This window comes from Lacerta agilis, chromosome 12 (assembly GCF_009819535.1).
Source record: "Lacerta agilis isolate rLacAgi1 chromosome 12, rLacAgi1.pri, whole genome shotgun sequence".
Classification (NCBI taxonomy): Eukaryota; Metazoa; Chordata; class Lepidosauria; order Squamata; family Lacertidae; genus Lacerta; species Lacerta agilis.
Window position 1 is genome coordinate 11,798,200 of NC_046323.1, and position 25,669 is coordinate 11,823,868.

The window sequence follows — 25,669 nt, forward strand, 5'->3', positions numbered from 1 at the left end:
GCGAACAATGGAACAAGTTGTTTCAGAGCCTTAAAGCAAGTTTATCCCCAGCGTTAAAGGCAAGAGCTGGTCCCACAAGCTTTCTGTGCAATGTGGAATACAATACATTTTTGAAACACCATGCGCACAGCTTTTACCTTTGAAATATGGGAAATGTTTAGCATTGCTCTTAGCATCACTTATGACAACATTCAAGCATTCCCACTCAGTTTAGAGATGCAGTAGTTTCCAGAATATCCAGCTAGCGTGTAGTTTGCAGTTCTCAGTAGCTAAGCTATTGCCATAGAATAAATTCAGAGTAGGGGTCGGGAATCTGTGGCAGGCCAGTTATTGCTTGGGTACAAGGTTACATCCATACTATGCACTTACAATAATTTATTCTTTCTACCTCGCCCATCTGGCTGGGTTTCCCTAGCCACTCTGGGCGGCTCCCAACAGATTATTAAAAACACGATAAAGCATCAAACATTAAAAACTTCCCTATACAGGGTTGCCTTCATGTGTTCTCAAAGTCAGGTAGTTGTTTATTTCCTTGACAGCTGAGGGAAGGGCGTTCCACAGAGAGGGCACCACTACCAAAAAGGCCCTCTGCCTGGTTCCCTGTAACCTCACTTCTCACAGCGAGGGAACCGCCAGAAGGCCCTAGGAGCTGGACCTCAGTGTCCAGGCTAAACGATGAGGGTGGAGATGCTCCTTCAGGTATACTGGGCCAAGGCCGTTTAGGGCTTTAAAGGTCAGCACCAACACTTTGAAACATAATGGGAGCCAATGTAGGTCTTTCAGGACCGGTGTTAAGCCCATGGCTTCCCCCAAAGAATCCTGGGAACTGCAGTTTACCCCCCACCACCACCACCAAAGTTAGCAAACTATAGTTCTCGGGATGCTTTGGGGGAAGCCATGTGTTTTATAAACACGGTGTAGGATGTGACACAAACCCCATTATACCTGCCTATACTGGAAGGAGCTGGTGGCAGGTAGAATCTAACACCACCTGGAGGGTCACAGGTTCCCCCACCGCCCAGGTTTTAGAGCATACCTGACCCCGAAGTCACTTGTCTCCTCTGTTCTGGTGTACGGCGATTGCTGGGGTTGTTTGTGCTGGGCCATCCGTTAGATGATGCACAGTTCCCAGTCTCACAACAGTTACAGATGTCCTCGGAGCCTTCTACTGGTAGCCAACTGGTACGTACGAAAAGGTCACGTTAGTACTCCCCTCAAAGCCCTGTCTTTCTCATGACGCACGCCACGATACTTACAGGCTTCTTTGGCTGCTGAACGAACAAGCTTTATTTAGAGGATCTGGTACTTTGAAGGCTGAAACGACTCTCAGATGGCAGGCGATGTAGATCTTGAAGGGAAATTAAACAGGGTCAGAGGGGGGAATGCCACCATCCCACTGTAAATGAAAAAAGTAAGCAGGGCCAGCTGTCCAGGGACAAGACAAAATATGGCCTCCACGGAAAGAAGTGGACTGCATGGCCAGCTGAATCTTACTTCAGCGCCGCTAAGGACAGCAGGCATTCTTAAGGAGATGGAGGGCGGATCACCTGTCCTTGCCCATCACTTTTATTCTGCCCAATGGTAGGGCTGGCCCTGGAACCTAGTGAGACGAAGGAGTCCTCTCTCACCAAGTTCCTTACGTCCCCAGAAAATCTGAACGCTTCTATGGTGAACTGGAGTGTTTCCAGGCGCGGTCTTGGGATTTTGAAGGCGGATTTCACATCATGAATTCTCCCGTCGACCAGGCATCTGGATCCAAAGATGGTACAGTCAGGGGAAAAAACAACAACGCTTGAGCATTATTCCAGTGTGGCAATTATTTGGGAATGGAGGGCCCCATTAAAACGTGCAACCTGATCTTATGTATGTTTACGCAGAAGCAATGTTTACTTCCAAGGAGGAGTGTGTAGAACTGCAGCCTTACAACACAATCCTCACCTCGCCTGCTCAAAGGCATGTCTTCCTGCTTTCAAAGGGACTTACTCCCAGACAAGTTGCGTTAGGATTGCGGCCTTAATTGATTCTAGGTTGGTATAGGCAGGAGTGATTTTGTGTGAAGGTGGGCAAGCAGACAGAGATCCTCTGCTGCCCGTGAACATAGAGTCACTAATAGGCATTAACAACCCCCCGCCCAAATCCCTATGCTGTTTTTTTTTTTTTTACCAGAGGGAGCCATCACTGTAACTCCTGGAGTCTCACACTTCTCAGAAATTGGGGTGACATGTAACAATCCCTTTCCAGGGGTTCCACTAAATATAGTCAGTCTCTCTCTCTCAATCCCCCCCCCCTTCTTACCCATGGAAGTCAAGAATTGCATATTGTAGGCTGGCATCTTCCTCTGGCCTCTGTGTGGCCACACAGCTATCAACTAACAGCCTGAGAGGTAAATGGTCTTCTCCCCTCTCGACATCTGCTTGGATGTGGAGATAGTCGCCCAGCCAATATTGAGTAGACTCCTTCTCAGCACTCCAATCATCTATAGTTATCCACAGCGAACAAAGGAAAGGAGGGGGAGGAGGAGGAGGAGGAGGAGGAGGAGGAGGAAGAAGAAGAGTTTGGATTTGATATCCCACTTTTCACTACCCGAAGGAGTCTCAAAGCGGCTAACATTCTCCTTTCCCTTCCTCCCCCACAAAAAACACACTGTGAGGTGAGTGGGGCTGAGAGACTTCAGAGAAGTGTGACTAGCCCAAGGTCACCCAGCAGCTGCATGTGGAAGAGTGGAGACGCGAACCCGGTTCCCCAGATTACGAGTCTACCGCTCTTAACCACTACACTTAAAATAGTATCTGACAAACTGTCCTCTTCAGGGTTTGGAATCTCCCTTACCAGTCATCAGACGCAAGGAAAAGCGGAACCCTCCTTCTGCAGACTTCGTCGAAGTAAAAGGAATCCCGGTGGGCTTGGTGCCATTGTTGCTCACCTTATCTTCCCTAAAAAATAAAATAAAATTACAACTCAGTGGATGTTGACATGCAAGTGGGTTACTGAACTGTGGCCTAAGATGCTCACCTAGGGTAGTGGCACTCAATAGGTATCTCTACTGAGCTGTTCCTTACAATTCCAGGGCTGCTTGCAGAGCTTGGGCTATAGTACAGTCTTGTGCGGTAGAACAGGGAGTCTGCTGTTGTCTGGAAGAATAAAGCAACCCTGTAGTCTTTAGACAATTCGCTTCACAGCAGGTTTCAATATTCTGTATTTTTAGTGTTCAGAGTTATTGCCCGTTACCTATTAAAACAAAGTGGCTGGGGAGTGAATGTAACTAAGGTCAGGCTACTTTCACAAGAGATGGTTAAGGGCTGGATCTTAACTTTCGCATAACTTTGGTGAGCTGAATTTTCATTAAACTACACTCCTGGTTAGGGATGGAGGAGAAATTAGAATCAGCCTGTGTTTCAAGATGAAACTAACCAGTTCATGCTTGTCGAGCAATATGTGAACTGAAACGGAGTCATCCTTTGGAACTTTCACTTCTCCAAATTTCGCAGTGCAAATCCAAAGTCAAGTAATATGTTTAAGAATGCAAACATTAGCGTGAGGTATGCACATAAATTCATACATTGGTGAAACTGCATTATGGGGAAACTGTGCTGCACAAATGCAAAGCAAAACACACACTAAAATGTGAGAGCTTAAAAAAACAAACACAACCCCCACAGACTTATGTGGAAATGTGGAGAACTGAATTTAGGACTGGGGAAAAAACAGAAACTGAAATAAACTCAAGTTGATATATTTCCCCATCCCCAATAATGAGCACATTTAATGTGATCACTCAAACAAGCACATTTAATGTGATCACTTTTAATTTTCAGAGAAGACACATCTGCAGGGCCCAGCAGAAGTTTCCAGTTGCAAATTGCTCCCCAAAGTGCTGTTTACAGCACAGGACAGCCTTTTTATTAAGCAGAATAAGGCAGAATTAAGGCAGCTGCTTCAGGTTTGGGGCATCATAAAAAAGGGCAGCAAATTATTATGTAACTTATTATTGCTACACTTTATTCTGCTGGGGAGAGAGAGATATTTCCGCACCTGAGGCAGAAACTCCCACAGGAAAAACTCTGCAAAGTAGGAAGCCCCACTGAGTACAACAGGACTTACTCCAAGGTAAGTGCATATTTGTACACAAGTCTCACGTTACCTGTAAATTGATGCCACACTCTTGAAGCCCCACCTCAAAAACAACCAAGTCAGAAGCAGCAGCAGAAGTATATCTGCAGCCTTGCATGCCTAAGTGGAGATCAGCTGCTTGGATCAGCTGCCCGGTCCCAAACAGATCTCTGTCAACGGCTATCACCATTTCGTCTTCGTGGCATTTCACTGCAACAGGCCGCAGAGAGCTGGCGGGTAACGAAGTCAAGGTCTGCCTAGGGGAAGATACATCAGCTTGTCTTAAAGGTTCGTCGCTAGCTCCATTTTGCAGCTGCCCAGTGACCGGTTTGTGCCTTGAAGACTCCCCAATAGTAGCACAAGCCACGCTATCAATTACGCAACACAACAATAAACACCCAAGCCCTTTGGAGTACCACATCCTGCTTATGTCGCTTCTGAAATTCCACCACCCTAGAGAAAACTACCCAGCAGCAGTCGTTTTATACGTTCTCCCCATTTGCTAACTATTGCAAGCAATGAGCCTCGTTTATAGAACATCAGTTGTCGCCACTTCCCACCCTCTGCTGTTAAGACATTTTTAACAGGGAACGCCAAGAAAATCAGCTGCACCTGAGCCACTGTATCTGAATAAGTAAGGATCTAGTCCTTTGTGCACTTATGCTCTCGCCAAGGCTGGATTTAGGTTTGATGAGGCCCTAAGCTACTGAAGGTAATGGGGGCCTTTATATGTCCAGCTGTTCTTTGTCAACAACAAATTGTCACTGTTTTTTGTGTTGAATATATGATATATGATAATTTATGGACCTAATAGGTGTACATAGCTGCCAACTTTTTCCTTTTCTTGCGAGGAATCCTATTCGGAATAAGGGAATTTCTCTTAAAAAAAGGGAAAAGTTGACAGCTATGAATAGGTATCTCAAGACATTTGCACATGCAGAATGTAGGCACCCTCTATATAGAAATGAGCAACCCAGTGATATTTTAGGGAGCAGGCGGGACCCATTACTTACATCATAGGAACCTACACAAGACAAAACACTGTTGCTGTATGTAGGTTTTACTTTATTTGGTTTTTTTATCTTATATTTTGGAAATATACATCCAGGTTTTTTCCCCTTTAATTTTTTTTGGGGGGGGGGCCCCAAGAGAGTGGGGCCCTAAGCTATAGCTTGTTTAACTTATACATAAATCCAGGACTGGCTCTCCCCCAAAGCCATGTGTGTGTATAGACAGATAGATACACACATACAACTCAAGATAACTCTCAATGCATCTGTTGAATGTATAGCTGTCAACTTTCTCCCTTTTTTAAGGGAAATTCCCTTATTCCTCGCAAGAAAAGGGAAAAGTTGACAGCAATGGAATGGTCCCTTATGCCACAATAAAGTTTCAAGTCTTTAAGGTGCAACAAGATTATTTGGTATTCAGCTGAGTGTCATTCAGAGTAGATCCACTGAAATTAATGAACATGGCTAGATTTGGGCCATTCATTTAGATGTGCCTTCTCTGAGTAAAACTTGAATGCCACCCTTGGTTCTTTTTTTTGCTGCAAGTGGCAACAGGTGACTCCTATTGACGTTGTTGCTCAGACTCTTTTAACTCTTTGGGACTTATTTTGAAGAGAACATGCCTAAGACCACCACACCACTAAAACCTTACTGCAGTTGTGACCAGTTAACTCTTTGGCATTTTTTATTTTTCCTGATTGTTCAAGAGGTGCTGTTTAGGTACAGATTGTGGTTTTCCAGATAGCCTCTAGAACAATTAAGCAGGAACCTGTCCGGAGGAGCAGCAGCTGCAGCAGGAGGCAACCATAGCTGTCAACTTTTCCCATTTTTTTAAAGGGAAATTCCCTTATTCCGAATAGTATTCCTCGCAAGAAAAGGGAAAAGTTGACTGCTATGCAAATGTCTGTCTTGGGGATCAGAAGACTTGCATAAAGGCATCTTCAGATGGATGTGTGTAAAGCAGGCTGGCTGAACTCAGGGCTGACCGAACCCTAAAAGCAAGCAAGGAAACTGCTTGGGGTGCCAATATGGCAGGGACACCTATTTCAGTTATGTAGTGTTTGGGGAAAGAGAGTCACTGGGTGCAGAAAGGTAGTTTAGTACTCACTGACTGCGTGCTGCTTGTTCATTGTAAGGGGTGTGATTCAGGACCTCGTAGAAGTTTCTGTAGGCTCTTCAGAGGCAGGCCCCTGCATTGCAATCGGTGGTGATTTATTTACCGTATTTTTGTCGGGAAAGAAATGCATTGCAATCAGCCGTGATATTTTCCTTCGGGACACAGAGCCAGAGATGCCAGCTTGAGAGAGTGATGTTGCGACATCCCACGTGAGCATCACGCCTCCCTCCCTAAATTGGACAGAAGCTTCCTATGCTTTGGGGAGGGAGGTGCCAGGGTTTAATCGTCTAATTTATACCAGGAACGTTTAGGGGCCAACCCAGTCCCGCTAGTCCACTGACCGCACACCACAGATTGCTATAATCCAACAAGGATGTCATTAAGGGCCTTCTGATCTTCACTAACCATGACCAAATTGCCAGTCCTAAAAGATCAAAAACCTGTAGCACAAGTGACAAATACCAGCAGAAAATGTTGTGCTAAAAAGCTGGGTTAGTTTAGCAACGTTCCTCAGCTCAGCTAGCAGTAATATATATATATATATATATATATATATATATATATATATATATATATATATTAAATGTTTCTGCGTGGCAGTGGATGGCTAAGGGCTACAGAGTCAGTCCTTTAATTAGGCAGAGGGAGGTAGTTTCACAAATGGGTAACAAACCGTTAGTGTTTTATTATTGCTGTGTTTTTTTACTACCAGGGAAGAGGAAACACACTTACTTGGAAAGCTGGTTCATAGTGAGTCAGGCTGTTGGTTCCTCAAGCTGGGTATTGTCTATGCTCACTAGGAAGCGGCTATGCAGGGTTCCTGAGAAGTGACATCCACTGTCTTTCTCCAAGATGCTGGGGACATCATAGCTGCTCTTGTGCTGTGCTATGATGACCCTTCACTTTTTCTGGGATTTTCTGCCTCAGTTGCCAGAACTACTTGGCCATAAGTTGGAGGGTAGGATGTCACTGCCGGTTCCACCTCAGATTTGTTCCTCTGAACTGGAGCCTCTCTGACTTGTTTGGATTAAGGTGCACATGCCAAAACGATGACCAACTGGATATTTGAAAATGGTTAATTGCTACTTCCCTTTAACTGATTAACCCACTACACAGAATCACAGAGTTGGAAGGGACCCCGAGGTTCGTCTAGTCCAAACCCCCTGCAATGCAGGAATCTCAACACGACATGGTACCCCATCCAATTCGAAACCATACTGGACCCTGCTTCGCTTTGCAAATGTGCTAGCAGTTTTATTGCTGCACCACTAAATGTACACATTGCAATATGTACATGCCTGCCGTTTGAGAACTCTAAAGGAAGGGAACACCTTTCCCTTTTGTTTAAGTAGTTAAGGTAAAGGATCCCTGGACGGTTAAGTCCAGTCAAAGGTGACTATGGGGTACAGTGCTCATCTCGCTTTTCCGGGTCATGTGGCCAGCATGACCAGTGTGATGTAGTGGTTAAGAGCGGTGGACTCGTAATCTGGGGAACCGGGTTCGCGTCTCCGCTCCTCCACATGCAGCTGCTGGGTGACCTTGGGCTAGTCACACTTCTTTGAAGTCTCTCAGCCCCACTCACCTCATAGAGTGTTTGTTGTGGGAGAGGAAGGGAAAGGAGAATGTTAACTACTTTGAGACTCCTTCAGGTAGTGATAAAGCGGGATATCAAATCCAAATTCTTCTTCTTCTTCTAAATCACTACTGGCGCACAAAACACAGGTCAGTTTCAGTTGCGTAGGAAGCTTCAAAGGGAAATAAATGGACTGCAGGACAAACCATTCCTATGTTTCTATTTTCAACATATTTGTCACAGGGATGAGGGAGCTAGAAAACCTGATTGCATGGGAGCAGGCACTTCAAAAGTCCTGTCTAAGCCCCATTGAAATTGTGGGAGCTCAGGACATCTAGTGTGATGATTACAGCACATCCCTCCATTTCCTCTTTTTCCTTTATTGTTTCTGGCGAGTTTTCTGTCTTTCTGCACTCTCACCCCAATTATCAGTTAGTTGTCAGTGTTTTTACTGCACAGTGACTCTCGGCTGGGTCTAGATGGGGTGTGAGAATTCAAACCGTCTGACTAATCTAACAGCTGGATAAATAACAGTGCCAACTGAAGTTATTGTTGTTGGCAGCTATCTGCCTTGGAAGACAATTGAAGAGTGTGCCTTCAGGGGTGAAGTCAAACCATTGCAGACTTACAGCACCTGCTGTGGCTGTAGGGACCGATACAGGCTAATATATTAAATGTGTCAACCATTTTGGATGAATGGGGTTCTGAGAAAGATTGTTAAGCTCTGCAGCAGTTTGGAATTAGGAATATCCATATATTCCTAACCCTTAGTAAGGCTGCAAAATAGATCCCTGCTTCCCCCACCCTCAAGTAATTAGATTAAGTGTATAGACACACATTAACTTGTAAATGATGGAGCAGTTGATGGTGTTTGTTCAAGCTAATCTAGTGCACCTACGTGCCTGAGTTTATTTGATTGGAATTCTCAATGAGAAGAATAAAATCTTGATTATGAGGACCACACGAAAACATCAACAATCATGTAGTGTTGCCTGTGTTTTATAACTTTGCCGTCCAGTTTCCTTCCTGAGGAGGTCAGTTTGCTGGTTTCCCCTTTCTTTGACTTTCCTTTTCATCCTGGTAGGAGGTGAGAGACAACAGCAACATGACAAAAGGTCAAAAACACTACCAACGTTTAGAAATACATATTTTGGAAATTTGCAGACATTCATTACAAGTTATGTACACATTTGCATTCAGAGAATTTAAAGACGAGTGTTTTTATGGAAGAATGGATGCCTTTTTCAGACAACTTAAAGAAGTGTTATAGTATGATAAACTCACCAGCAGGGTTTGAGCTATGAACAACAGAAGGAATCAGATTATAATGCTGTTGCTTTCATTTGATAGCTAGAACAGTGTTTTTCAACCTTTTTGGGGCAAAGGCACACTTGTTTCATGAAAAAAATCACGAGGCACACCACCATTAGAAAATGTTAAAAAAATTTAACTCTGTGCCTATATTGACTATATATAAAGTAATTCTCTTGAATAGGAATCAAATAAACACAAAGAAAGTATTTTATAATTACTTTATTATGAAATAGTAAGTAAACAGAAATATGAAAAATTATAAAATACTTTATTCAGTGTGCAACCAGGGCCTGTTTGGCTGAACACAAAGCTGATATTCTGGCTGGAATTTTTCCCACGGCACACCAGGCAACATCTCACGGCACACTAGTGTGCCGCGGAACAGTGGTTGAAAAACACTGAGCTAGAAGATAGGGTGCAGCAGAAGGGGAGAAACAGCAACTCCATGGAAAATGGGGTGAGAAGTCGACAAAAATAAGAGAAAATATGAAAGTGTGTTTTGACTGTGTATGTTCAATTTAGTAAAACTTTTTTTTTTTTTTTTACCAATAAAAAAGTAGGGATCATTGAGGAGGAAGAATAGGCTGCCTTTATGTCTTTTACTTCATCCCCTTTTTAGGTAACATATTTCAATTGTTGTAGCTTTCCTCCCAACAGTGATGTCCTCCAAAGTACACTGGGAGTTGCATTTTACCCCTCATAAAGCTACAATTCCCAATAGCCTTAACGAACTACAGTTCCCAGGATAACAGGGAAGTCTGCTTTCCGGTGTCTTGAGGGTGGATGAAGGTGGGGGTGGAAGCTGCATTCCTAAAGCCTCAAACCTCAAACAGCCCAGCCCAACTAATTATTATGATTTTCAGAGGAAGGTCAAGCTGGGATGTTGAAAGATGACACATCCGTTTTACGCCTGTTTGTTTCAACCCTATCTTACCTCTCATTTACGACGCCGTCCTACATTAACTGTTACATTCTGCTTGCCAGTCCTCTGGTACGACAGGAGAAACCAGTTCTTTAAACTTCTGCAAGGGACAAGCCGCTTCGCACCCTGGCAAAATGAGCTGTTCAGGTGGAGCATCAGTACTGGTCCGATAGTACATCTCGATGGCGAACTCACTGAAAAGAAGAAAGTCAAGTCACCCCCTGATTGGACTACGATGTGGTCATTCTCATAAGATGCAGCCATATATTGCCCAGGGCTATTGGCACTAACTCCAGGGGCCCATGGGGGTTCGGGTACCCTGGCCTCCACCCGCCGCCCAATACCTCCGCTGTGCACTGCTGCTGTCTGGCAATGCCCACTCCATTTCTTTCCTTCAGTGCATCTGCCCTGCAATTCAAGCATGTCCCACCTGCCCTCTCAAGCACACCTTTGCATGCAACACAATGGGATTTGTGTAGAGGCGGCAAAAACACCGAAGGACGTAAATACAAAATGCAACTGTTGCTTCAGCAGCCGCCTTATGTCTTAAGACCGCCAATGTTGCTGGACGACAACCCTGGTGGCTGGTCAAGCTGTCTGGAGATGAAAGCAGCTGTAGTCCAACAACATCTGGGGACTCTAGATTGAAGAACTCTGGCACAAAGTGTGGCTCAACCCTTTCAATCCCTTTCTGTCTTTCAAAGGCATGTGCAGCTCAGCCATTCACTTATGAAACACATTTCCAATAGCATTTTGGACTGCCAGGTGCCAAGCTCAAACGCAGAGGGAACGCATACTCTCCAACGTTTCTCCGATGAAAATAGGGACGTCCCATTTCCATAGTGATAATTCATACCCCACACATCTTACTGGGTTGCCCCCGCCACTCCGGGCAGCTTCCAACATATATAAAAAATTGATAAAACATTAAACTTAAAAAGCAACCTTTCCTATACAGGATTGCCTTCAGACAGCTCGGAGCTGGGATAACTCCATACCCTTCAACATTTCTCCAATGAAAATAGGGACTTTCTAAGGAAAAGTATGAAGTTCTGGGATCAAATCAGAAACTGGGATAGGGAAACTGGGAACGCAACTTTTTCTTTTACTCATTTTAGCAGCGCACAAATTGTGAGAAGAAATACTGTGTTCTGTGCAGGTTTGAGAAGTTGAGTGAATCTGCCAAAGTTTACCCAATAAACCATTGCTGATTATTTTATCTATGCATCAGTACTTACCCATTGTCTTCTTTATATAGCTCAAAAAAATGGCAAGCGGCGAAGGGAGGTAGATGATCTTTGAAAACATCCAGTGCCACCTGGAGGGCTGCTAGTGTGACATCATGCTATAAAAAGAAAACAAAGAATTCCTTACAACTCCCATGACAGAAATGTGTTTGTATATAGAGTACTTAGACACTGTTAGCTCTAAGCAGGGCCGGCCCACCCATGAGGCAAGGTGAGATGATTGCCTCAGGTGGCAAGTTGCACAGGGGCAGCAGGTAACAACGTCAATCTTTATTGCCCCTTTGTTCCTGATGCAGATCTTCACTACATTTTATTGTCCACCTCAAGTGCCAAAATGTCTTGGGCCGGCCTTAAGTTCCAAGGATGCTGTATCAGACCAAGTGTTCCACTGTTGTCTATGACATGTGATGGATTTAATTGCAAAAGGACCCCTCTCGCAAGATTACCCAAGCAGGAATTTAAGGAGAATGAAATGTGCAGCCCCAGGGATGTAAGACCTTGAAACTTGTTTCAGGCATTTATTCAGTATTTTTTAAACATGTAGTTACTTCACATTTGTGCTTCATTCAGCATACATCCATCTGAAATAAAGTTTATGCTACTCACTCTTCTGCATCTAGGACTATAAACATATTGTACATAAAATGTGTGTACAGTGGTACCTCGGGTTACAGACGCTTCAGGTTACAGAATCAGCTAACCCAGAAATAGTACCTCGGGTTAAGAACTTTGCTTCAGGATGAGAACAGAAATTGTGCTCTGGCCGGCGCAGCGGCAGCGGGAGGCCCCATTAGCTAAAGTGGTACCTCAGGTTAAGAACAGTTTCAGGTTAAGAACGGACCTACAGAATGAATTAAGTTCTTAACCCGAGGTACCACTGTACTCCAGTCATGCAATCTATCTGCCCTAAAAAGGATTGCACAGGCAGGCAGGTCCTATGCACGAACAATGGAAAGGTAGAGTATGTCCCTGTTGGATCTCCTTGATCTCTTGGGGGTTTTTATTGCCACCAGCCATGGAATTCTTCTGAGAGACTATCTGAGTTGGGAGTAGGGGAAGTTGTTTTGCAGTTGTTTTTTTTCCAACTTGGATGGTTGTTCCCAGAAGGTGGTGCTTCGGCGAGGTGGCTTGGCGCTGTGGGGTTCTGCAGGCTTTGGTTTATCTTCCGTTTTGTTTAACATATACATGAAACTACCGAGTAGGGTCATGAAGCGTTTTGGAGTCAATACGCAACTCTACTCCCTGAGGGGAGGAGGCACCTCTCTATATACAGAGCCAATAAGAAAGTAAAACTTGGCAACGTCAATAATGTAAGAAACTGTCATATTGAAAAATGAATGATATGTGGTTTGGGATACAGAATGCGAGCAGTAACCAAATGGAGAAAGCCCTTTAGCAAATACATGCCCGCACTGAAATTGACAACATGTTACAAGACACTTGGGATCTCCCCTACCTGCCTTAGAACATGACTCCAAAATCTAGTTGAGATTTTTTTTTTTTTTGCATTATGGTTGTCTTTTAAGTTACATTTATGAGACATGGGGATGGCCTTGAGGTTGCCTTCAGTATCAGTGAGATGTTGCATTAATCTGGTATATGTGTGAGATTTCCACTTCTATTTTGCAGGAAGAGCAACTATTGTGGGACCCTGATGTGGCACACCACACCTGACCTGAGTTGGAGGGCTCTGCAGGTCTCCTAGCCTCAAGCCCTCCCCCCTCCCCATGTGTTCCCAAGGTACAATGTGTGGGGGCCCCAATTTGGATCAGGAGGGCAGGGTCGCAGGATCAGGGGCATGGCTGTTTCCCCTTCAAATTAAAAAGTGGTAGCGTTCAACCCAACTATTAAAATAAGTGATCAACGTAATGTGAATTGAGTAGACAAACAGTGTTGGCAAATAGAAAGGGGAGACAGAAAGGAGCAGGAAAAATGTGAGCTATAGAAGGTTTGGTCAATTTAAAAATGTTCATACGTACAGCTGAATACATTAACATTTTTCTTCCATCAGTGGCCTGAGTAGCTTCTGTCATCTTATCCAAAATATCTTTCACAAGGAGACCTTAATGGTGATGAGAAAGAATACAAATGCTGGTGAAAGCAATAAGCCATTCAAAGAAGAAGAAGAAGAAGAAGAAGAAGAAGAAGAAGAGGAGGAGGAGGAGGAGTTTGGAATCAATATCCCGCTTTATCACTACCCGAAGGAGTCTCAAAGCGGCTAAAAATCTCCTTTTCCTTCCTCCCCCACAACAAGCACTCTGTGAGGTGAGTGGGGCTGAGAGACTTCAGAGAACTGTGACTAGCCCAAGGTCACCCAGCAGCTGCATGTGGAGAAGTGGGGACGTGAACCTGGTTCACCAGATTACGAGTCTACCGCTCTTAACCACTGCACCACACTGGCTCTCAAAGCCTTTCACTCCCCTTTATCACTGTATTGACTCCTCCCCCCCAAAAAAAGCTGGGACTGAGAACATCTAACTTTGTTGTTGTTGTTGTTCAAGGTGATATGGAATCCTAGCAATGCCCTCCAATCACAACCACTGTCACCAATAATAACAACGTGATCAGTACATGTTGTAGAGAGCCTGGGTGTTTCCCTAGCAGAGGTTGGCAACTGCAAGGGCGTTTGCTCCTCACTTTCCAGATGGTGATGGAAGCAACCTAAGCCCATGGTGGATGGATGCAGAGGTAGGCATACACACATTCATGTGCTTTTGCACACATGAGTCATGTGCCCCTTGAGGTATGTGTGTACAGCCCTCAGTGCAGCCCCTGAGGCAAAAAATAAAAAATAGCTGCCCCTACTTTAGATAAACAAGGATACATGCATGTCATATTGAATTTCCCCCCTTACCTCCTTGTAATCGTGATTTTTCTACTCTTTTGTGTACACCAAACATTGCATTTAAAGAAAAGGCCAAAAGCTTTCCCAATCTGTCCATGGCGTGGTCCTCAGCCCAGTCTGGTCGAGGCTGGTTATGAATTTTCTACAAAATAAAAAATTAAAAAATTCCTTCCGGTAGCACTTTAGAGACCAACTAAGTTTGTTATTGGTATGAGCTTTCGTGTGCATGCACACTTCTTCAGATACCTGGTGAGGTTGATGAACTTCCATTTCATGCAGCTCAATGTGGTGCCTTCCATAGTTCTAGTTACAGGTAGGTAGCCGGGTTGGTCTGCCGTAGTTGAAACAAAATAAAAAATAGAAAAATTCCTTCCAGTAGCACCTTAGAGACCAACTAAGTTTGTTATTGGTATGAGCTTTCGTGTGCATGCACACTTCTTCAGATGAGCACACAAAAGCTCATACCAATAACAAACTTAGTTGGTCTCTAAGGTGCTACTGGAAGGAATTTTTCTCTTTTTTATTTTGTTTCGACTACGGCAGACCAACACGGCTACCTACCTGTAACTAGAATTTTCTACAGTTAGGAAAAAAGATGGTCCCCCCTGTAATCCATGCCTCCCCCCCTTTCACAAGTACCTGTTCTCTTGTTTCACATCTATATTTAGGAAAACCCATTACATGCCACCTTTTGGTCTACATAAAGTAGCTCACAACCACCAACTAAAACCAGAGCCAATAAAAACATGTTATAATGAGAGGAGGCTGGGGCTGGATCTACACATGGGTAAAAAAAAAAGCCCACTATAAGTTGTGAGTTAAATCGTTGTAGCAAAAGAAAAAGAAAAAAACCTCTATGTAAAATCATCTAAGACAAAGTTTTGTGCTCTACGCCGCCATCTGGTGCCGCATGTTTATAACACAGTTATAATGATATAATTGACTTGAGTGTAGCTGAGTCCTTGGTCTTAATAAATTTCTGTGGTTGTAAGATTAGAGTTAGACTAAACAGGTTTTTGGGGTCCCCTCCCCAACCCTGTGACTGGTGTTTAAATAAAATGACTGCTGGAGTGGTCAACCAAGATGGATGAGCTTAGCCTGACAGATTCTCCTTTGTGGGAGAATGGGCCTTTCCGTAACTAAAGAGGTGGCCAGGTACAGGTGATGTGTTGCCTGTGCCACAGAAACTAAGTAGCCGGAGCTCATTATGGAAGGAGACATTTATTTCTTCCCTCCCCCCCCCCCCGGTGACATAGGAGCCAACTCCTGGGGACCAAGATCCCTTCGGGCCCCCTAATAAAATATTTGAGGGGGCGAAGGCCCAAAGTTGACAGGCACTGCCCCCAAATGGTGTGTTTGCGCCACACCATGTGATTGGTTACGAAGGGTGGGATAGGGCTTACCTGCCCCTCCCCCCGTATTTTATTCACGTTGGCACCCCTGCTTGGTGATGACATCATGGACAGTGTGTGTGTGTGTGTGTGTGTGTGTAAGACAGCAAGACACTGGCAGCCCTGAACCTTAGTCTGCAAGAAAACAGAGGCCTTTTGGATGGAAAAGGCTCCTCACCTGGGGTCTAAACAGTAGCTTGGACCACTCTGCAGCTTCTGTTGCTATGGTGACACAAGCCGTATTGAAAACAGGGTCGCTAACCATTGTGCCGCACGAAGTGCTCTCATTTGCCTTTGTTCTCACCTATTATTATTTTGTTGTTACTGGAGCAGGATGAATTAAAAAAAAAAGGTTTATTAGAAATACCTGAACAACTAAAGCATCGTATGCCTTCCAGAGTTTGAGACTTTTATAATCAAGGGCTGTCTGCAAGTCGTATCCCATGTGAGCTGCCATTTTACCTAGAAATTCCTGAAAGATAAAAGAGCAGAAGGATCAATAAATCACTAAGTGTGAATGGATACACAGGGATTAATAGCGCCTGTTCCTGCAGCAACTGGCGTGTTATGATTTGTCAAAGTTTTGCCCTGTCCTTTAATACTGTACAGGATTTTCAAGAATAAAAGGATCAGTTTCTCCACTTCCCAGATGATGGGAAGGGAGCAGTTGGGGGGGGGGCCCTTTTCCATTATTCCGACCTGTGACCAAAAGAAAGAGAAAGGGACCCTTCATTCCTTTCTGCTATTAAGAAGGGAAGGAGTAAGCAACCAGGACTCTTGTGGTGCATGGGATTCCCCCAGAGAGCACATTGACACTGGACCCTGGAAATCTGGAAGTGCTCTTGTCTTCCCTGCCCAAACAACAAGGCAATCTGTCCAGACATCTTTCCCTTTTGGGAAAATTTGTCCTCTGTTTATTTTGCAAGCAAGCAAGAACAAGAGAAACACTTCAAAGCTACGTACGCAAGTACATGTGTTGCATTTTCAGAGAGATAAAGAGTTTCTCTATTGGTCAGTTGATTCATCTCTAGTTTTAAGCAGCCTAGCGGAGTGCTTGCACAACTAATTTAAAAAAAATATGACCTGGAACAGAACAGCGACGACAAATTTGTCACGAGAAAACAGGTTTATAGTCTGGTGCTACGACGGTTTGGCTGTCAAATCAGACATTTGCTGCACATTTCTCGGGAGGTCTACTCAAAAGTAAGACCCGTTGACTTCAGTGGGACTGCCTTGCAGGGATTGCAGCCTTAAAGTTACCGCCTTTCCCTTTCTTACCATGTGGTTTTTCACTTCTCCCCCGACTGTTTGGGATTCAAAAGTTTCCTTTAGAAGTTGGCTATATTTTCGACATTCAACGCGGACAGGATAATACAACAACTAAAATAGGAACAAATAAAGAAAATGTATTAACTAACTAGAAAGGCCTGGGTATAATCCATGTGTCCATCCTAAATTTGGATTATGATTAATAGTCTGAGGTAGTTTTCACACATTCAATACTTTGGCAGGCAGGAAAGTGCTTAAAGCTAGAGGCTCTTGAGGAGGGGTCAGCAAACTTTTTCAGCAGGGGGCTGGTCCAATGTCCCTCAGACCTTGTGGGCGGCCAGACTATATTTTGGAAGGAAAAAAAAGAATGAATTCCTATGCCCCACAAATAACCCAGAGATGCATTTTTAATAACAGCACACATTCTACTCATGTAAAAACACCAGGCAGAACCCACAAATAACCCAGAGATGCATTTTAAATAAAAGGACACATCCTACTCATGTAAAAACACACTGATTCCCAGACCATCCGTGGGCCAGATTTAGAAGGTGATTGGGTCGGATCCGGCCCCTGGGCCTTAGTTTGCCTACCCATGCTCTTGAGACTCTTGAGGCTGGAGTCTGATTTCTGCTGCATTACACCTCCAACCCTGCATTACAGGTCTAGGCCTTCTATCTTTTCTCTCTTGAGAGCCAGTGTGGTGTAGTGGTTAAGATCAGTAGACTCGTAATCTGGTGAACCGGGTTCGCGTCCCCGCTCCTCCACATGCAGCTGCTGGGTGACCTTGGGCTAGTCCCACTTCTCTGAAGTCTCTGAGCCCCACTCACCTGACAGAGTGTTTGTTGTGGGCGAGGAAGGGAAAGGAGAATGTTAGCTGCTTTGAGACTCCTTCGGGTAGTGATAAAGCGGGCTATCAAATCCAAACTCTTCTTCTTCTTAATATATATATCTCAAACTCTCTTAATATATACCTGTCTATACCTTGAATGGGGTTGTGTTCTCTCTATTAATATATGTGTGCATATGTGTGTGTATGTATAGGTGTGCATATATATATTCTCTTTTAGGTTACCATGGATTCAGTTAGAATGGTAAAGAAAAAGTGATTTATATGTGTTGTATGTGCGATATGATATTGTGCCACCAGGTGGCAACATGGATTCCTGTTTTTCTCTACCTGTTTTCCCTGTTTAAATTTACCACAGTTTAAACCGAAACGCTTCTTTGATGTGTCTAGATCCAGCCCATGTTTCCATTGCACAGGGGGCAGGAAAGGTTAAAAATACCACACACTTCCTTGCCTTTTCCGATGAACGAGGCACAGTATGAACTGGAACAGGTTGCCAAGGGATGTCTTTGTTCCAGATTTGGGAACCTTGGGGAGGAAAAAGACCGGCCAGATTCGCTTGAGCGCTCATAATGGTTCGATCAGTATCTGTACTTCGGACATATATCTAGAGAGCGGAAAAAGGAAAAGTGTAGTTATAGGATAGTGTTGCTTTTTTGATCCTACAACAGAAGGTATCATTCTATGTAAAGTTGATTTGAATCCCAGTAAAATACTCTCTTGGGGGGACTTGGACATGGCTCGGTCATTAAGCATACACCCCAAAGAGAAACAGAAGAAAGAACAGCATTTGAGAATCATTGGTGAATATTTCTCCCCGACTTCTGCCAGGAGTCATGAGGCAGATTTGACTGACAGGCCACTTATTCCTGCCTGTTCACTCTGTTGTGAGGGCTGGCGAGCTCATGTGGGTATGTGAAAGTGTGAGTCTTGTCACTGGACTTCACAATTCATTTTTGCAGAATACGAACCACAGCAGTTCATAATGTGTGACTTAAAATGTGGCGAGCATTGGAACCCAGTCCTTCTCTAGCTTTTGGTTTAGTCCAAGCCAGTGAAGAACCCCTTTCTCTGTCTTCCTCAGTCACCAAATGCTGGGAAATGTCAATGATTTCTGGGGCTTATTCCCCAGTGTTGTTATTATTCTTTTTGTTGTTAGTGTTATTATATTAATTTATTCCCTGCCTTTCACCGTAAGGTCCCAGGGGATGTTACAACAATAATGGGGGGGGGGGGGAGGACCAAAAAAGAGGAGGACATGGGAAAAGAAAGAGGGGGGCCTTCAGCTTCTTTCCTCTGCTGCCATGCTGATAGCAGCCATTATAGGGAGGAGGAAGCATGGAAATTTGACAGCAGTTCCTGTCAGTGCTGCCGAACAAGGAGATTTGGGGCACATGGGGATCGCAATTATGAGTAAATTTGGGTAAATTTGAGTAAATAGGGGAAATCAATTGCCAGTTTCCCCTTGCCCTGAAGACACACATCCTCTACTTGCAACTGCTTGTCCCAATCCGAAGTTGATCCAAAGTTTGACCCTAACATTATGTTTGTATAAATGTTAATGCTAAATGAACAGGGCAAAAGTCTCTTGTTAGTTCCAATACTTGCTTCATTTGGCTTGTAGTCAATACTTAAGAAGCTCTTATATCTCTCCTTTATGAATTGGCCCAATTCGTATTGCTGCTGCATTCCAAGCTGAGGGAAAAAGAAAAAAAAAGTATGCATGTAAAATTGATTGATACATTTTGTTGCCCCTCGGAGGATAAATACTTTGTGAATTCTAGGATGACAGTGCTTGTATATTACAGCATCATGAATAAAAGCTAAGCTCTGTTCTTTTTCACAACTTCAGGATAACAGCAAGGTTAACATCTATATTTAGATTGGTAAATAAAAATTAAACTTTTGGAGTATATCTTGATTAATTAGTATCTTAACGAGCGTGAAATAAATGTAAACAAATCAAACAAAATATGCTTCCATTTCTAAGAGCGGCTATCAAACCTTCGTGAGTTGTGCGAATCCTTGTGGCCAAACATCTTCTTTGACAACATTAGTGGGAAAAGATGAAAGGGGACTTCTGTCGCCATGTCGGTAAACCTAGTAAAATTGTTCGGAGACCGTATTAGCTTTCAGAGGAACTAGAAATGGCTGCAATTTACCTGAATTAGACATTCGCTTTCTAGCCATAGCTCTAAAAATCAATATGGCTATTTAATGAGGGCATGCTGCAGATTACCTGAATAAAAGTGATCGGTTTGGAAACGCCTGTTCTAGAGGTAACAGATTTACAAAATAAAAGACTGTCAAGAATACAGTTCCGTGCTGCAATTTATAAGTAACAATTTACATGTAACTTTACTGGTGTTCATCCATAAAAAGGAAGCAAAGAAAAAAAAATGGAACGTTTTCTTATATTCAAAATACATATACATTGCAAAAACCAGCTCTCTGTCTCTTGAATTTATATTCAGGTTCAAGAAGAATATTCCATGCACTGTGTGTTCTTCACAAAGCTACCCAGAGTTTAAATTCAATTAAGCAAATGTTTGCTGAAGCTCTGGCTTATTTACTTACTTGTTTCATTTGATGTTTTTATTCATTTGGTGATTTTTTGTGTGATGGTACTCAGAATTTCATCATCATCATCATCATCATCATCAACAACACTCTCTGTCTGCTTCAGCCATTTTGTGCTGGCACCCACAACACTTTTTATTTATTTATCAAGATATGAGTACTGCAACCTCATTTTTTACACCCCTCTCAAAGCGCTGTGGTTAGTATAGCCTTACTTTACCTGGTTCCTCCCCCCCCTTTTTTGACTACAACTCCCATCATCCCTGAACTTGGGCCATGCTGCGGGATTTGATGAGAATTGCTGTCCAAAGTAGCTGTAGGGTGGCAAGTTAGGGAAAGCTGGTTTAATATCTGCAAAAGTCTTCTCCACCCCTCTCTTCCTCCCATGGAACTGCAAGGGGGAAAAAAATCAGAAACATTGCTTCCTTTTTCAACCTAGGTCTAAACTGAGAGTTGCAGATAGTGTTCATTATGGTTTTGCTGAATGACCAGAATCATAAACCATGGGTTTGAAGTTGGCTGGTTAGGGCAAAGCACGTTAAACCAGCCACCGTTCACCTCAGTTTGGAAAAAAAAAAAAACGATGAACTGCAGTTAGTCGAACATGGAATTGAATGCTTCCAGCTGTGTTTGGAGGAGGAAAGGGAATGGGCGGTATTACAAACCCATATTCATCATGTAGCACTTACACAGAGTTTTGTATCACATCTGAATGCAGGCAGGCAGGCACCAGAAACATAGGTACTGCAAGTACTTTGCATGTTTTCATGCTCTGGTTGCCTCCAGGATAGACTATTGCAATGCAGTGCACAAGGGTTGCCTCCGAAGATTGCGTGGAGATTGCCTCTCCAATATAATGCATGTTGTAGGTGGGCTGGATCACTACATCGCAAAATTCAGAAAAATGTGAATTCATAAGGATAGCTGCTTTTTCAGGAAGAAACAATTACCGTATGCAAAACGGCCTTCCTCCCTGCCCACCCCCAAAGTGAGGGGATGAGAAAATAAAAATATCTGAAATCATCTTTGAAAAAAGACCAATGGCACCTCAGCTGTACAAAATGCACATTATTATCATGGAATCAGGCTATAAAAAGAGGAACTGAACAAATTTGCATTGTCAAGGTCATTGTTTAGCCAGGCATAGGCAATTCGGCCCTCCAGATGTTTTGGGACTACAATTACCATCACCCCTGACCACTGGTCCTGTTAGCTAGGGATCATGGGAGTTGTAGTCCCAAAACACCTGGAGGGTCGAGTTTGCCTATGCCTGTTGTTAGCATATGAAAAGAAGACCTCACACTTACCAATACACATACTTCAGTTCCCTTCCTGTGGTACTTGGGAGAAGCAGACCCAAGAACAGGCTGAAGAAGGCAAAGCCACACTATTGAAAATGTGCCGCAGATGCATCACGGACCCTGTTGCTCCTGGCAGTAATTATGAATTACCTAGTTAGTGAAGGTGGAAAGGGGAAAAGTTGTGTTTTATAAAGAGCAAACCAAGGGGTGGAGACTCTCTCTAAATTTCATCTTGGAGTTAACTTGAAGGCTACTGATTTATGTATTTTTTTTGTAACATGGTCAAGGACTACATTAGGAGATGCCAAATTCTGCAGGACTGGAGGACCACACTTGCGTGGAGGCTGTGCCCCATGGTTTTTCACCAAAAGGAAGGACACTTAGGTCTTGCTAATGGGCAGGGAACCAAAGATAATGGGGAGGTTGCAGTCTCAGACTTCCAGGAAGAACATCAGGCAGAGGAGGAGGATGGTCAAATTCTGTAGGGCTGGAGGACCACACTCGCCACCCAACAGATGCCCGGAGGCTGTGCCCTATTATTTTTCTCAAAGGAAGGACACTCTATTCTCTGCTAATGGCTAGGCAGGCAGCAATACACCAGTGCTCTGCCATATTGGCTGTTCCTGGTTGCTAGTAAGTGTAATAAGTCATCCAGGACCGAGGTACAGAAATGAAAGTGATGGGAGCAACCGTAGCCCAAGTGTATCGTAAGATATTCTGCATAGATAGCTATGCACAAAATCTCATGGTCTCACTTGAAGTGTTCGCATGGGCAAATAATAATGGGCATCAAGGTTCCACAGTGTGGTCAGTCAAGGAGGACACCAGCACAGCACAATACCATTAGCTCCATAGATTAAGGCTCATTGAACAAGAGAACGTTAAAAGGTTATTGCCAAGGGGACAAACCACCAGTGGGGCCATAGTGGGATTAGCACTTAGCAGAAATTGAACTTAGAGATCTAAGTTGTCATGACTGCCTCCTATGGGAACCCCTTCTTCTCCTTCCAGGGTTCAGTTTGCACACCATACATCCCTGCATAACCTAAACCATTGAATATTCCATTGTTACATCCATCAAAACTTATTTGCACTGTGGAATTCATGTTAATGCTACCAGCATTTTTAAGTATACACCAATTTTTACCCAGATAACAATAAACGTTTTCCAATCTTCTTTAAACGTATGTTCTTGTTCTCTTGTTCTATAAATCTTGCACAGCTGCATACTCAGATTAAGTTGCCGTTCTTCTTTGGTTGGGACCTCACTTGTTTTCCATTTTTGGGTTAACAAAACATGGGCTGCCGTAGTAGTGCATACATAAATAACACCTGGGAATCTGACACCTGTCAATTTTCATCTGAATATCCCCAACAAAAAGGACTCATGGTTTTTTTTTTGGGGGGGGGAGTGCTTTAAACATTTTTTTCAGTTCATTATAAATTATTTCCCAGTATTCTTTTTACCCTTTTACAAGTCCACTGCATATGATAGAACGTACCTCAACCTCATTGCATCTTCAGATGTACTTTCACATATCTGTCCGATTCTTCCAGCATTCAATCCCATTGGATGTCCATGAGTTCTACTGTTAGGAGAGAGAGGTGATGGAGAAACTGTTCTCTAGCCACTATATCTATGCAATGAATACTTTATAAACTTCTCTCTGTTACCTCTCAGTCACCTTTTCGCTATACTAAGAAGTCCCAAACTTTCGCTTGATTATTTTGGTTGCCCTATTCTGAACCTCTTCCAACTCTGCAATACCCTTTGTGAGGTGAAGTGACTGTACATCAGTAGTCCAAATGATCTGGCCAGAATTCAAATTACAGCTAGCCGGAACTCCCGCCATTCCAAGCGGCTTACCTGGGGATTCCCTACCGTCAACCACCCAGACCAGTGTTGCTCCCTGAGGCTCGGAGCCCACCACTAAGATGCCACAACCGCCACCCATCCCAGGATTGGGTAACCACAGGTCTTGTTCCTGATCATTCCCCACCAGTTCAGACCCCACAAGTATAAATGTGAAATTAAGATTTTTTTAATGCCAGCATATATCACTTTCCACTTGTTTACACTGAATTGCATTTTACATTTAATTGCCCACCCAATAAGTTTGGAGAGGTCCTTTTGAAGCTCTTCACAATCGCTTTTGGGTTTAACAACCCTGAACACTTTAGTCTCCTTGGCAAACGTTGCCACCTCACTTGGCAATCACATACCATCAGCCCTTGAAGTGTCTAAAGCTAAACCCCCAGCACAGTTATTATAAGGGGCTCAGATCTGGACAGGGAATCACCATGGATTTACAGAAGCTGTTCAATCTAAGTTCCTAAGACAATTCCCTCCATGTTCCATCCTGTGTTCCAAATGCTTCATTGCGCTAGGAGCCTAATCTCCCCTCTGTTGAATTACAGATTTGCCGTAGGACATTAAATTATCGACTTTGGCTAAATTTAAACCCCACTGGTCTACTACCCTTAGTATCGCAAGATTGTCATGAGAGCGCTTGGATCTAAAATTGTCAACCGAAAGCTCCACTTTTCTGGTTTAACAAACAGTTATTAACACCGGGCTTCAGTAAAGGAAACAATTTAATTAGTGCCTATATGATATTGAGCGACAGAATAATTTGGCCACGGTAAGGAAATTTTGTCCATGGTATGATTATTTCCTACCTAGTCATTTTGACATGTTGGCATCCCGTTTGCAAAATTTAACAGTTCTCAAACACAGAAGCGCTTTCACTTATGCAAGATTGAATATACTGCCTTCGGCTGTACTTGAGGGTCGATTTCAAGAAATTTCCAGTGGAAAAACGGTTTTGTCCACGTGGAGATGGCAATATTGAGTCAGTGGCTCATGTACTTCTGGCTTGCTCTCTTTATAAAGATTTGAGGAGTGAGGTTGTTACCGCTTTATTATTGTCCATGCTGGGTCGCTCAACCATTGCTACTGTGTCCTTTCTTTTAGCAGATCACGATGATCAGGTGACAGCAAGAACTGCAAGGTTTTTTTTAGCAGGGGCAATTAGAATAAGATCTATTATTTGATTATTGATGTAAACCTCCAAAATGTATTTTGTATAGTTAAGTTTTTACCTCCATCTTCAGTACATTTCATTTTATTTTATCGCTATGGCTGGTGGCTGAAGCAAATAAAGATTCTTCTGATCTTGCCACCTCACTGCTCACCCCTAATACTGCTGTTTAACAGAATCCTGATCCAGAGAGGACTTCCTCTCTTACCACATGATTGCTAAGCTTACTCAGGAGTATTTTGTGAGGTAGCTTGGTGAGAGCTTTTTTGAAAGGACATAGGCATCCATTACGGTCACAATCATGCTCCTTAGTTAATACAGCGGTACCTCAGCTTACAGACGTTTCAGGTTACAGACTCCGCTAACCCAGAAATGACGCTTCAGGTTAAGAACTTTGCTTCAGGATAAGAACAGAAATTGTGCTCTGGTGGCGCAGTGGCAGCGGGAGGCCCCATTAGCTAAAGTGGTGCTTCAGGTTAAGAACAGTTTCAGGTTAAGAATGGACCTCCAGAACGAATTAAGTTCTTAACCCGAGGTACCACTGTGTACAGGGCAACTAAGGACGGCAAGACAGGAGCTGAGTGTGCCTGGTTGTTAGGGTGACAGAGGTTATAATACTTCTCTATATTTGTGGTGTTTATTTTAAATTATGTTAAAAATCCATTGAATGTTTGTGTTCATGGTTGCCTCCAACCTTTTACATGATTGTAATGTTCCCTGAGGCAAAGCAAGAGACCACCAGCTTCTGAGGCGATTTCTTAATTATTTATTCTTGGCCCATCGGACTTTCCCATTTGGCCCATGAAGCTGTTTTGAGCAAACCATAGCCACTCACCCTACGCCTGATGTCACGCAGGTGAGGGCAGGGCTTGCCTGCCCCCCAAAGCACCTGACAACCAGGCACATTCCCCTGCCCAAGTCCACCACTTTAGGAGCAAGAGGGTACTTTTATTCAAACCACCAATCTCCTTTTGCTCGGCAAAGGTTCTCTCAACCCCCTATTTGGCTTATAGGGTCCCCAGCTCCAGGTTTCTAGTACCTCAAACGATCTCCCAACTACTGGTATTCTGCTGCCACCATGTAAACACTAATATCTCTC

At 43.6% G+C, this 25,669-nt stretch overlaps 2 protein-coding genes across 2 annotated transcripts; both read right to left on the reverse strand.

Annotated features, from left to right (window-relative positions):
* Nucleotides 1–1,025: 1,025 nt before the first annotated feature.
* On the reverse strand, nucleotides 1,026–4,648 carry LOC117055950 (zona pellucida sperm-binding protein 3-like). The gene is made up of 7 exons (XM_033165917.1): nucleotides 4,142–4,648; nucleotides 3,013–3,131; nucleotides 2,830–2,933; nucleotides 2,296–2,476; nucleotides 1,629–1,749; nucleotides 1,257–1,348; nucleotides 1,026–1,179 (listed from the first exon to the last, which is right to left on the reverse strand). The coding sequence occupies exons 1-7, from the start codon at nucleotides 4,529–4,531 to the stop codon at nucleotides 1,026–1,028; spliced, it is 1,161 nt and encodes a 386-aa protein (XP_033021808.1). The 5' UTR covers nucleotides 4,532–4,648.
* A 4,027-nt stretch (nucleotides 4,649–8,675) lies between these two features.
* On the reverse strand, nucleotides 8,676–24,480 carry LOC117055951 (prostatic acid phosphatase-like). The gene is made up of 13 exons (XM_033165918.1): nucleotides 24,445–24,480; nucleotides 21,542–21,615; nucleotides 21,191–21,197; nucleotides 19,653–19,748; nucleotides 19,257–19,343; nucleotides 18,103–18,255; nucleotides 16,808–16,909; nucleotides 15,897–16,001; nucleotides 14,148–14,280; nucleotides 13,273–13,355; nucleotides 11,285–11,391; nucleotides 10,059–10,240; nucleotides 8,676–8,887 (listed from the first exon to the last, which is right to left on the reverse strand). Exons 1-12 carry the CDS (start codon nucleotides 24,478–24,480, stop codon nucleotides 10,084–10,086), a joined length of 1,140 nt encoding a protein of 379 aa, XP_033021809.1. The 3' UTR covers nucleotides 8,676–8,887; nucleotides 10,059–10,083.
* Nucleotides 24,481–25,669: the final 1,189 nt, after the last annotated feature.

Bases quoted from the DNA above. Each gene is read 5' to 3' on its own strand.
- LOC117055950 (XM_033165917.1), bottom strand. From the start codon at position 4,531: ATGTGGTACTCCAAAGGGCTTGGGTGTTTATTGTTGTGTTGCGTAATT. The intron at 3,132-4,141 runs GTAACGTGAGAC...TTATTCTTCCAG, and splicing joins AGTGTGGCATCAATTTACAG to ACAACAGCAGACTCCCTGTT. The intron at 1,750-2,295 runs GTAAGAAGGGGG...CTTTGGATCCAG, and splicing joins GCAATTCTTGACTTCCATGG to ATGCCTGGTCGACGGGAGAA.
- LOC117055951 (XM_033165918.1), bottom strand. From the start codon at position 24,480: ATGGTTGAGCGACCCAGCATGGACAATAATAAAGCG. The intron at 19,344-19,652 runs GTTTGATAGCCG...TTTTTCCCTCAG, and splicing joins GATTCGCACAACTCACGAAG to CTTGGAATGCAGCAGCAATA. The intron at 10,241-11,284 runs GTAAGTACTGAT...TCTTCTTTTCAG, and splicing joins CTATATAAAGAAGACAATGG to TGAGTTCGCCATCGAGATGT.